The sequence below is a fragment of the Lissotriton vulgaris genome, chromosome 8 (assembly GCF_964263255.1).
Source record: "Lissotriton vulgaris chromosome 8, aLisVul1.2, whole genome shotgun sequence".
In the NCBI taxonomy this organism is placed as follows: Eukaryota; Metazoa; Chordata; class Amphibia; order Caudata; family Salamandridae; genus Lissotriton; species Lissotriton vulgaris.
The window spans coordinates 208,070,937-208,083,614 of NC_141696.1; the positions used below are offsets into that span (position 1 = coordinate 208,070,937).

At 41.9% G+C, this 12,678-nt stretch overlaps 1 protein-coding gene across 1 annotated transcript in view; it reads left to right on the forward strand.

Annotated features, from left to right (window-relative positions):
• LOC147696883 (cyclic nucleotide-binding domain-containing protein 2-like) overlaps window positions 1–12,678 on the forward strand; it is a 636,311-nt gene that overhangs the window by 211,474 nt on the left and 412,159 nt on the right. The window contains exon 3 of the mRNA XM_086933251.1: window positions 10,355–10,422. Coding sequence (XP_086789377.1) covers window positions 10,355–10,422 — 68 coding nt within the window. The remainder of the gene's footprint in view (window positions 1–10,354; window positions 10,423–12,678) is intronic.

Sequence of the window (12,678 nt, forward strand, 5' to 3'; positions counted from 1 at the left end):
CTTTGGTGGTAGTATGGTATTTCTAACGTTAGTTAATTTTAAGTAATAATATTGTGTGATATTTATACATTGTTCATTTGAATTGATTTAATTTAATTATGTTTGAAGTAAAGTCAGAGCTCATTTCATTTAAAGGTGCAATGCAAGTAAAATGTTAAATATGTTGCCCTGTACACTTCTGCACCCTGACATTCGTCAATGCTTTTACAACACTCACAATGAAATATTCCTGTGGAACTAGGGTATTGAAAGGAAGTACAAGGCAACCGTAAGTGGGTACTTCATTTATTCATGCACCCCTAAAAGGAACATAGTCCAGATGAATAATATCCCTTCTGTGGACACTGGTGGGCAAAGCTGTAGAAGAAGAAAGAACTCCAAATTGCTTGTTAACATAGTCAAGCATAGACTCAGGTACAATGGAAACAGCACACTTATTCCAAACTTTCCCATTCTCCAACACTACCAGATGATTCCTCACAGCAGCCACCCTTTTAGGAGCAGAGAAGAGAGACTCCCCCTTGTGAAGAAAACCAGGTTTCTTAACTTCCACCCAATTACCCACCTTGACTGGGGAAGAAGAACGTATTGCAGGTCTGGTGTTGTACTTAGCTTGAACAGCAGCATTGACATCACTGACAACTGACATTTTCTTTGTGTCCACCTCCCTTCTAGACATCCATTCCTTGTTCAATTCGGAGTCAGCAACTCTTTCTCCTCAGTAAAGTAAATGGAGCAATCCCGGTACTAACATGAGGAGTGGTTCTCACAGCTCACAGCATGTCATTGACAGCTTGTCGCCAATGCAACACGTTCACTAAAGCCAGCTGCAGATGTTCTTTGATGACTCGGTTAAAGCGTCCAACCAAACCGTTGCTGGGACGTAAGGGTGTGTCTCACACCTATACTCTTAAGAAACTTTTACATCTCACAAGAAACCAACTGGGTACCGTTGTCCAACACCAACTCTTCAGGAAAGCCCTCCCTGAGAAAAACATCATGCAAAAAACTGGTTACATACAGACAATGAGTCAGCATTGTCAACAAACCTGACTTCAGGCCATTTAGACATGTAATCGATTAAAACAAGGACATATTTAGGAGAACTGCCAACGAGTCCAAGCGGACCTGCAATGTTGAAGGCCAATTTCGTCCAAGGAGAGTTCTTCACCACAATAGGTTCCACTGGAAAAGGATAGGTCACCTGGGATTTGTCACTCATAACACAAGTACAACAATCACAAACAAAATGCTCAACATCCTTATCTAAGTCGGGACACCAAAAATCTTGTCTGAGCCTACGTTTCATGGCTCGAATCCCAGGATGTCCTTCATGAGCCAAATTCAAAATCTTTTTACGTATGGACAAAGGAGCTACCAACAAGCCACCTCTTCTCAGCACTCCACTGACCATGGATAACTCATCCTTCACTCTTTTGTAAGGCCCTAACTCAAAAGAACAATCTTTATCACTAGGCCACACACCTGCTAAGAGATCAATGGCCTTCATCCCGTCAGCATCTTCAGACATACACTTCAACCATTCCTGTTCAGAAAGAGTACCCCCAGTAGTATCTTCCAATGAACACACAGCACAAACTATCTCTAAATCATCACACCCCAAAACACCATCTTCATATGAGAGAGGTAACCTGGATAAGCAATCAGCTATATGGTTTTTGGTGCCAGCTTCATACTCAAGCCGATCGCGAAACTCTTGCAATCTGTATTGCCATTTAGAAATACGTGGTGTGACCCTGCCACCACGTTTGGTGGTAAACAAATCGACCAAAGGTTTATGATCGGTTCTTAAAATGAATTCTTTGCCCCACAAGAAATTTCTGAAGTGTTGAACACCCCACCACAAACCCAAAGCTTCTTTTTCTATCCATGGTGGAATAGGTGCTCTCAGCACCCCTTAAAGTCATTAAAGCAAAAGCAATGGTTTCTTCATGACCATTCCCCCTCTCTGAAGAAGGACCGCCCCTAAACCAACATTACTCGTATCAGTAGACACAATACATACATCATCAATGTCAAAGAGTTTAACGGGACATGCATGTACAATCTCTCGTTTGATTGACTCAAAATTGTTGTTGCAGTTAACATCCATACATATTTAAAAAAAAATTTTAGCAAGTTCCGTTTGGAAGCAGTTTTGGTGGAAAAGTTGCTGACGAATTTGACATAGTGCTCCACCAACCCTAAATAAGAACTGAGTTGGTCCTTGTTCAAAGGTGTGGGTGCATTCTGGATAGCTTCAATGATCTTCAGTTTAGGTTCAATTCCTTTAAATGAGATATGATGACCAAGATAATCAACACCCTCTAGAAGAAATCTGCACTTATCTGCACTCAACATTAAACCACTAGATGTAATAATACTTAACACATGTTTGACTCTCTCATCGTGTTCGGATTCGGATTGCCCATAAATGAGAATGTCATCCTGGAAAAGCATGACTCCAGCAATATCGTTGAACAAACTGTTAATTAATCTCTGGAACACTGCTGAAGCCGTCGCAAGGCCAAAGGGCATGCAAAGGTAGCTATAAGCACCCTCAGGAGTGACAAAAGATGTTAAGTGTCTAGGGGGCATATTACCAAGGGCATTATCGCCGCATTAGCGGGGCTTTTTCCCGCTAATGCGGCGATAATTTTATCGCCCTATTACCAAGCTGTCGCTAACACCAGTTAGCGACAGCTGGTAGGCGATAGCGGGCATTTATGGGCCCACTTTGCATGTCAGCGATAATTATCGCTAATGACATGCAAAGTAGGCGTGCCAAGATGTTAGCGACTGAAAACACTCGCTAACATCTCTAACTCCTATTAACAACTTTTGGAAATATTCGCGCTAAGCGCGAATATCTCCGAAAGCTAATGCCTGCTAAAAGCAGTTCTTAGCCATGTTATCCAATGGAAGGCGGATAACATGGCTAAGAGCATTGTCACGATAATGCATGAATATCGCTGATTTTTCAGCGATATTCATGCAGTTCGCAGGATTTTTACCACTTTTGAGATAAACCTTGATAATATCAAGGTATCTCAGCGGTAAAAATCCTCGGTGCTCGGCGATATTTTTTTCCCCGTTAACCAAGCAATAGCGATAATTATCGCTATTGCTTGGTAATATGCCCCTAGATTCTTTACATATTTTGATTTGGTGATACACTGCACAAATATCAAGGGAGGAGAAAAACTTGGCGCCCTGAAGAATGATCAGCATCTAGTTGATGTTTGGTAGAGGTTAACAATCAACCCAGATGTTGGCATTGACATCTCTCCAGTCAACACACATCTGGAGAGATTTGTTGGATTTACGCACTAAAACAATGGGGGCCAACCATTTGGACCCTTCGATAGGTTAAATAACCCCTGCACTACACAGTCGTTCCAAGTCACATTTGAGCTCATTGCGTAGACTCAAATGTACTTTGCTAACCTTATGAGCTTCGGCTTTTGCACCCTCTTTGAGTACAATGCGATGCTGAAACCCCTTGAGTTTACCTAGTTAACCTTTAAATACTTCAGGAAAAATTTGAGCCCACTTGTAATTGGATATTTGAGTAACAATGTGTGTAGAGGAGGTATGAGATTGTAAAATTGACTGAGGTTATTGCCGGACACCACCATATCAGGATGATTCGGGTCCAGGATGATGTTGAGAGCGTCCTGCTCATCCCACCCCAGCAAGTTTGGACCATCCTTGACCACAAACACAGTTCCCATAGCTTGATCAGTATTAAAAACTAGATTTTAGACACTTTCCTAAAATTTCCACAATTTTACCTCCACATGCAAAAATGTTGATGTTGGACTGTTCCAATTGAGCGCCGACTACTTTGCCAAAAATCTTTGCTGTTGATGAGAGTAAAAGGCTAACCAGAATCAGCAAGAAAGCTGAGACAAATTCCATTGACATTAATGTTGCACGAAGGATATTTCCCTTTGTGAGACCTTCCCAGAGAAGATAGTTCAACAACACCTTCAGCGTAAGATGATGGAGACAACATCAACAGTTCATAATTCTCCTCATCAGAATCCAACACATTTTCTCCAATGGCCTTTACTACTTGAGTTGAATTCTTTTTAACCATAACAGCTTTGCACATTCTGGAGTAATGACCTTTTTTCCACATTTGTAACAAGTATAATTAAGAGCAAAACACAATCTGGCATTTGCTAAATGTGACTTGCTCCCACATCTGAAGCACACAGTCTTGTTTGATTTGATTCTGGAGGAGGGTGTTATAGTGCTCTGTTCAGATCTGTCTTTGGAGTAGAGGTGTTGTATTTAGGAGTTTGACTTTGTTAGTGGAGACCCTACTGCTCAATTCTTTCATACAAAATTGAAAATGCTCAATACTCCTAGCCAAGGTGAGTGGAGTTTCTAAATCGGGATCATCAGAGGACAATAATTTTTCTTGAACCTTTTTGTTGGATGTCCTTTCGATTAATTGATCACAAATAATATCATCTCTAAACTCTCTATAGTTGCAGGTGACTGCTAGAATTCTAAGAGCAGCAACAGAGTCCTCAATCGACTCACCAGGAGTTTGAGCGCGTTGTAAGAACTTGTGGAGTTCAGGAACAACATTTCTTTTAGGGCTGAATCTTTTGTCCAAAGTCTTGACGACACAAGCATAGTAATCGATAAGTATGGAATCACCATTGTCACCACCACTTACTAGAGTACTTACTACCTCAAGGCGTAGGGTTTTCAAAATGTTCCTGCCTTCAGATCCTAAATTGTAAATTAAGAGAGATTTTTTTCTTTTTAGAAGTAAAGGTTTACTCATCAATTGCTTCCAAGTACGCTTCAAAAGTATCTTTCCATTGTTTCCATTGAACAGGTGGGGGACCTGCAGACTGTAAAAAGGGTAGAGGTGCCGAAACACAATCCATGACTTGGTGTGGGTGAGTTGCTGCCCAACGTTGACACTACAGTACTGAAATAAGACAAAGCAAAACAAGCAAAAAATTAATATAGAAATGTGAACTGACATGAGAATTATGAGAAGGTTTTAAAATGAACAAGTGGTGTGCGCATCACTGAGTGTGCAAACGGTAGAATAATGATGCATAAGAATGACACTATAGATTGACTTAAAGTGTATGGCTCAACTGTATGTCCAACATATGGCTTTTGCACAGAATAATTAAAGCTGTGCATATCAGCGAAGGCACGACAGAAAACTCCAAGCAGTGACCAGGGTAAATGTTTAACATAAGCTGTGCTTATCAGAGAACACACAAGATGATGGACAGAATGTTGCACAGTGGCAAAACATTTACCCCCAGTCACAGATCTGGGTTTAATCCATCGTTATTTTGCTCACCAAGCCACCCTAGTTCAGACATGGCCATATGCAAATCAGTCTTGACCCTGTGCCTCATGGGAACAGCCCAGCCCGAACTGCCAAGCCATGTCTTCCCTGGACCGGAATCAAGCATCCTAGGACCGATTTCTGGCTATAAGCTGTCTTCAGCCAGGATAGCTTGACTCCAGTGGCTTAGTATGCACGGAGCCCACGTCTGGGCATACCCTTCCCACATAGGGTGAACAGCAAAACACACAAGATGATGGACGGAATATTGTACAATGGCAAAACATTCACCCCCAGTCACAGATCTGGGTTTAATCCATCGTTATTTTGCTCACCAAGCCACCCCAGTTCAGACATGGCCATATGCAAATCAGTCTTGACCCTGTGCCTCATGGGAACAGTCTAGCCCGAACTGCCAAGCCATGTCTTCCCTGGACCGGAATCAAGCATCCTAGGACCGATTTCTGGCTATGAGCTGTCTTCAGCCAGGATAGCTTGACTCCAGTGGCTTAGTATGCACGGAGCCCACGTCTGGGCATACCCTTCCCACATAGGGTGAACAGCAAAACACACAAGATGATGGACGGAATGTTGCACAATGGCAAAACATTCACCCCCAGTCACAGATCTGGGTTTCATCCATCGTTATTTTGCTCACCAAGCCACCCCAGTTCAGACATGGCCATATGCAAATCAGTCTTGACCCTGTATCTCATGGGAACAGTCCAGCCCGAACTGCCAAGCCATGTCTTCCCTGGACCAGAATCAAGCATCCTAGGACCGGTTTCTGGCTATCAGCCAGGATAACTTGACTCCAGTGGCTTAGTGAGCACGAGACCCATGTCTGGGCATACCCTTCCTACATAGGGTGAACAGCAAAACACACAAGATGATGGACGGAATGTTGCACAATGTAAATGTAAATGTGTTTCGATTGATATAGCGCAACACTTTAACCCAGGGGTCTCAAGGCGCTTGCTTAGGGAACCCGTCCTGGTATTCCCCTGTGAGATACCCCGGCCGGGTATCCACAAGGTGAAAGCCAGGCATCCCGCCGCGAGGGGCCGTAGTGGAGATTAAGCAAGCTATTGCCCAGAGTCGCAGAGTGTGACCCCGTGAGTCGAGTAGGCACCGGAGCGAGAATTGTCGACTCCGTGGAATTTTGAGCCAGAGACCCGCCGAGGCGGGGAATCGAACCCTGGTCCACGGCCGATCTCAGCTTCTGGGTCTGCCGCCTCTAACCACTGAGCCACGCTTCTCCTAATGGCAAAACATTCACCCCCAGTCACAGATCTCAATCAATCAATCAATCAATCAATCAATCAGGAGTTTGTTAAAGCGCGACTACTCACCCGTAAGGGGTCTCAAGGCGCTAGTGGTGGGGGGGCTGGGGGGTGCAGGTTCCATTCCATCAAGGAGGGGGTCTGTCGAAGAGCCAGGTTTTGAGGTTTTTGCGAAGATGGGGAGCGATGTTGTCTGTCTGAGGTGGAGCGGAAGGGCGTTCCATGCTTTGGCCGCGAGGAAGGAGAAGGAGCGGCCTCCCGATCTGGTCTTTCTGGTGCGGGGGACCACGGCGTAGGAAAGCTGGGCTGATCGTAGGGTCCTTTGGGGTGCGTGGAATTTGAGTCGGCTGTTCAGGTATGCTGGTCCGGTGCCGTGGAGGGCCTTGTGTGCGTGGGTTTAATCCATCGTTATTTTGCTCACCAAGTCACCCCAGTTCAGACATGGCCATATGCAAATCAGTCTTAACCCTCTGCCTCATGGGAACAGTCCAGTCTGAACTGCCAAGCCATGTATTCCCTGGACTGGAATCAAGCATCCTAGGACCGGTTTCTGGCTATCAGCCGTCTTCAGCCAGGATAGCTTGACTCCAGTGGCTTAGTGAGCACGGTACCCACATCTGGGCATACCCTTCCCACATAGGGTGAACAGCAAAACACACAAGATGATGGACGGCATGTTGCACAATGGCAAAACATTCACCCCCCAGTCACAGATCTGGGTTTAATCCATCGCTATTTTGGTCACCAAGCCACCCCAGTTCAGACATGGCCATATGCAAATCAGTCTTTACCATGTGCCTCATGAGAACAGTCCAGCCCGAACTGCCAAGCCATGTCTTCCCTGGACCGGAATCAAGCATCCTAGGACCGGTTTCTGGCTATCAGCCGTCTTCAGCCAGGATAGCTTGGCTCCAATGGCTTAGTGAGCCCGGGACCCACGTCTGGGCATACCCTTCCCAGATAGGGTGAACAGCAAAACACACAAGATGATGGACGGAATGTTGCACAACGGCAAAACATTCACAACCAGTCACAGATCTGGGTTTAATCCATCGTTATTTTGCTCACGAAGCCACCCCGGTTTAGACATGGCCATATGCAAATCAGTCTTGACCCTGTGCCTCATGGGGTCAGTCCATTCGAACTGCCAAGCCGAAGTGCTTATCAGAGAAGGCACAATAGAAAACTCTTGTGACAAATGAAGTAGAAATCCCAAAATGGCTGCACGCAACATGACGACGTTGCGTGGAGCTGCGCCAGGCAAGTCAGGCAGGGAATTCTATCAATTGTGCGTCGCGCGCAGTGCATCATGAGCCAAGGCGATGTCACAGAGGAGGCATGAGAAGCAACGGAAAGCTCTTTTCAACTGCACACTCCCCTTTTCAAAACAACGAAAAGTACCCTGAAACTGACTAGATTTGTCAGAATGAGGAGAATTGAAGCGGAATTGCCACAGGAATTTCCAACGATGTTGGATGAACAGGACACGACAGCCAGGCCTGGGACGCCACAGCAACAATTGAAAGGGAGCCACGCTAGATGGGCCAACAGGCAGCAGGTTCATGGCAGGATGGGAAGGCCGATGATGGGAAGATGGGAAGTACAAGGCACCTGTAAGTGGGTACTTCATTAATTCTGTGCCGTCAAGGCAACTCCCAGGCAGCAACTGCCACTGGAGGAACACACCATTCCTGATTGGAATCCCACATAACTCAAGCTCACACACAAGATGCCAGTACTTTCCACAAATCCCAACAGATATGTTTCAATCATATTACTTGACATGATGTGAACTGGGATATATGATAGTCTTTTGATGGTGGTGTACAGCTAGAGTTCTATAAAAGAAGAAACCCCAAAGGAGGGGAAACAACTGTCATTCTGATTTTTCCTACTTGGCATCCCGATGCTATGCTGATCGATCTTTATTTTTGAACTGTTTGTAGATGCTACAGTTGGTAGCTGATGGAGTGAGACCGTCTTTGCTGAACATTTCCATTGGTTTCAAATTCCTAATTTACAGTTAAAATTTAAGTTAATGGACTCGCCACTAATGGACTTTAAATTGTAACTTTTCCCTTTGTCCCTTAGGGCCTGAGCTGTAAGACATTCAAACTATCCTTCCATCTTATGTTAGTGGGACTTTGATGTCTGAATTTCAAAACCATCCTCTAATGATTTGATGAAATGCTAGGTGCTTTCATGCAAGCTGTGATATACATGACCGAACTCCTTAAGAAACTACCCATTCTGATGAATTTTAATTCCTTAACACAATAAACAAATTAGTCAAAATTTGTGTGAGTCTATCATTGTGTCCAGATGATTTTTTCATTTTGACTGTGATAAGTGTTTAAATGCATTGTAGAGAGAACCATTGAGGCTTATCAGAACATCAGGTTTTACTTCTCCTGTTTTGTGTTGCAATTGCTGAGCTCTTGGTTTGCATAATTTTCACTCAACGTAACTTCTTTAGGAGGTTGGGTCTTCCAGTCTCTATTCTTTATTTTTATAGCATGGTCTTGAAAGTGATCTATCTAAATCTGATTTCAAACCTGTAAGTTGGTTGTCAATTAATGGTACTCATTGCACAGCTAACATGGTCACCCTTATTTCCACCCCTCCTATCAGCGGAGAAAGTTTCATTAGAGGAGCATTGCCTCTGTGGCAAATTAAAGCGCTTTAGAATCTCTAATCGTAAAGAGCACAGTACAGTTAGAGGAGTAAGAAGAGTAAGCATACAAAATTGAATTATACACACTGGTTCACGCTGCAACACTCAATCTGCTTTGCTGGCACACAAGGGATATGACCTAAGCTTTCTACTCCTCCTTGGACAATACCAATAAACTGTCATAATACCGTGCCATGACATAGCATGCAATAGACATGGATGAAACTGCTGTGACCCCTAGCATCCATGAAGGTGCAAGCACAATTCCATCAAGACTAGGGAGGGTGGAAAAGATGCAAGGGCAGGCAGACAGCCAGTGTTCTTTACCTTATGATGTGTAAGCTGACAATGTCCTTATTGGACTTTTGCATCTACTGGTGGTAACTTTGCTCTGCTGCGTTGCTTATTTCTGAATAATGTGTTGACAATTAGACAAAAGATGACACATTCCTGTCCAGTGTTAGTTAGCTTTGATCATAGCTACGCTGTTCCAGAATGGCCAGTCTGTTATAAGTCAGATATAATGTAGTAATTAGCACAATGAATTACTAACCCCGGCATTCCAACGATCGGGTTTGTGATATCCGATACTGGCAATCGTGGTAATATCAATTCATGTGGTGGTGTCCTGATTGATTTGGGCAGTGATATTGCCCTGGCGATACAATCAGTGCCAACTTGGCAGTAGCAACTCTTCATCTGGCAGAGCACAACAGAAGCAGAAACTCAATCTAAGCTACTTCATGCATATCATCCGCATGTCGTATTTGAGTCACAGGTTGAGCTTTATAGCCACTGTTACTTTCGTCTTTAATATCCTTGTAATCTAATGATTATTTTGTATGTGCACTGGATGTATTGCTGCTGATTCTGTACATTTAACATATCCATTTTATTATTTTTTAACATTAATACATGTGTGCATTAGCAAAATTACGTATTTGTTTATTTTCTCATTTGTATCTCCTTTTGATATGAAATATGCAAAAGATGGCTCTGACCTAAACAAAAAAAAAGTTAACAAGCTAATCAATTTTAACAGTATATTTTATTACCTTGTTCTAGTGTCTTCGAAAGTTCCGGACAGCAGTTGTGGTTGTCCAAGTGATTCGCAATCTAATAAAGATGTACAGGTAAAATATTTAATTATTGTCCTTACTTATTACGTGTAGAAAAGTAAGTGATGAAGTTCATAGGACCTAACAAATAATTCTTCATTGAGGTTTAGTACTGAAACTCAGAAGAGGCTTCCACATGAACCGACAGGCAGGGAAAGCGAGAAGTAGATGTTCCTTCTGAAGTCTCTAATCTTGTGGTCCTTAGTGCCTTCTGACACATGTCTTGATCCCTGAACCATGAGGTGTTATAGTCATAAACTGTCTATTGGGTCTTGCTCGGTATTGACCCTAAGAAACACAAAACTAGCTTTGCACCATCTCTACCAATCTTATTCGAGTGGGACAATATTTGGAGAGACAACACTGCACTGGGGATCTATGACATGACATCTAAACCATAAATATCAGCCTACAGAAATATCGAGTTCAAAATATTAATTGTAAAAATATTGGGGTATATTACCAACAACTAGCGATAATTATCACTATGTTAGCTTAGCGGCAATATTTTTAGCGCCAAGCTGCGGCGATTTTTATCGCTTAGGAACCTTGCTATTATCAAGGTTTATCTCCTAAGCGATAAAAATCGGCCGAAATGCATGAATATCGCTGAAAAGTAAGCGATATTCATGCATTACCGAGCTAATGCTCTCAGCCATGTTATCCACCGACCATTGGATAACATGGCTAAGAACTGCTCAGGGCAGGTGTTAGCTTTTGGAGATATTCGCGCTTTGTGCGAATATCTCCAAAAGTTGGTAATAGGAGATAGCGATGTTAGCGACTGTTTCCAGTCGCTAACATCTTGGCACGCCCACTTTGCATGACATTAGTGATAAATATCACTGACATGCAAAGCGGGGCCCAAGATGGTCGCTATCTCCTACTAGCTGTCGCTAACTGGTGTTAGCGACAGCTAGGTAATAGGGAGATAATTTTATCTCCGCTTTCTTGGCTTTTAAAGCCAAAAAAGCGGAGATAAACCCCCTTGATAATATGCCCCATTGTCTCTCTATAGTTATGATGGTAAGTACAATAATATTGAGAAAAACATATCATTTTACATTAATATCGAATAAAAATATACAAACCTATTGTGTTTTACATATATATATATAGTTAAAAACAGTACATATTAAATATTTTAACATGTAACATTGATATAATGTAAATTAACTATTTTTGAATAATATTTAAAACTATATATAAATATATACTTATAAAAACAAACACACACATATATATGTATGGGTGTATGTTTATGTACACATTATAATGTAAAACTATTAGTAAGTGTATTCAGAAAAATTTAAATTATGATTTTCAAATATATATATATATATATATATATGTAAACATATGCAAAAAAATAAAATATGTACAACTAAACTCCAAAAAATAAACAACATTAGCAAATTAATTATTCATAAAATAGTAAACAATAGAAAAAAATTCGTACTGAAAATATATTATACATTACAAATATTTCTATATAGCAGAAAAATAAAAATTAAATATACAAACACATCATAATAATATACATTTAAACAATATTAACAACACAATTGAACTCTAGGAATAATAAATATATTATTCCCACTCCAGTCTCTGCAACAGTAGGGCAATCGTTGGACACCGGAGTGGTAAACTTTACTATTCCCACTCCAGTCTGTTCAACAGTAGGGTAGGCATTGGATTGAGTGGGGGGAAAATTTACTATTGAAACTCCAGTCTGTGCAACAGTAGAGAAGGCATTGGACTAAGGAGAGATACAATTTACTTTTCCCACTTAAGCCTGTGCAACAGTAGAAAAAAGCATTGGACTCGGGAGCAGAAAAATGTATTATTCCCACTCCAGTCCGTAAAGATAGCGTTGGACTGCGGAGGGGTAAAATTCCTGTCGGAGCAACAGTAGAGAACACATTGAACTCAGGAGGGGGTACAATTTACTATTCCCACTCCAGTTGGTGCAATAGTTGGGAAACATTTCACTCAGGACCGGTAAAAATTTCTATTCCCACCCCAGTCTGTGCGTGCAACAGTAGGGAAATCATTAGACTCAGGAGCGGTAAAATGTACTATTCCCACTCCAGTCCGTGCAGCAGTAGGGAAAGTACTTCATACATAACTGTATTAATTATTATAACAATATAGATCTCTTAATATAAAAGGTATATGTATGTACATTTAAAAAACAGTTACAAAGTTTACATAATTATAAAATGTTGTAATAATTAATATAAAAAATGTGAATAATTGATAATTTAATTC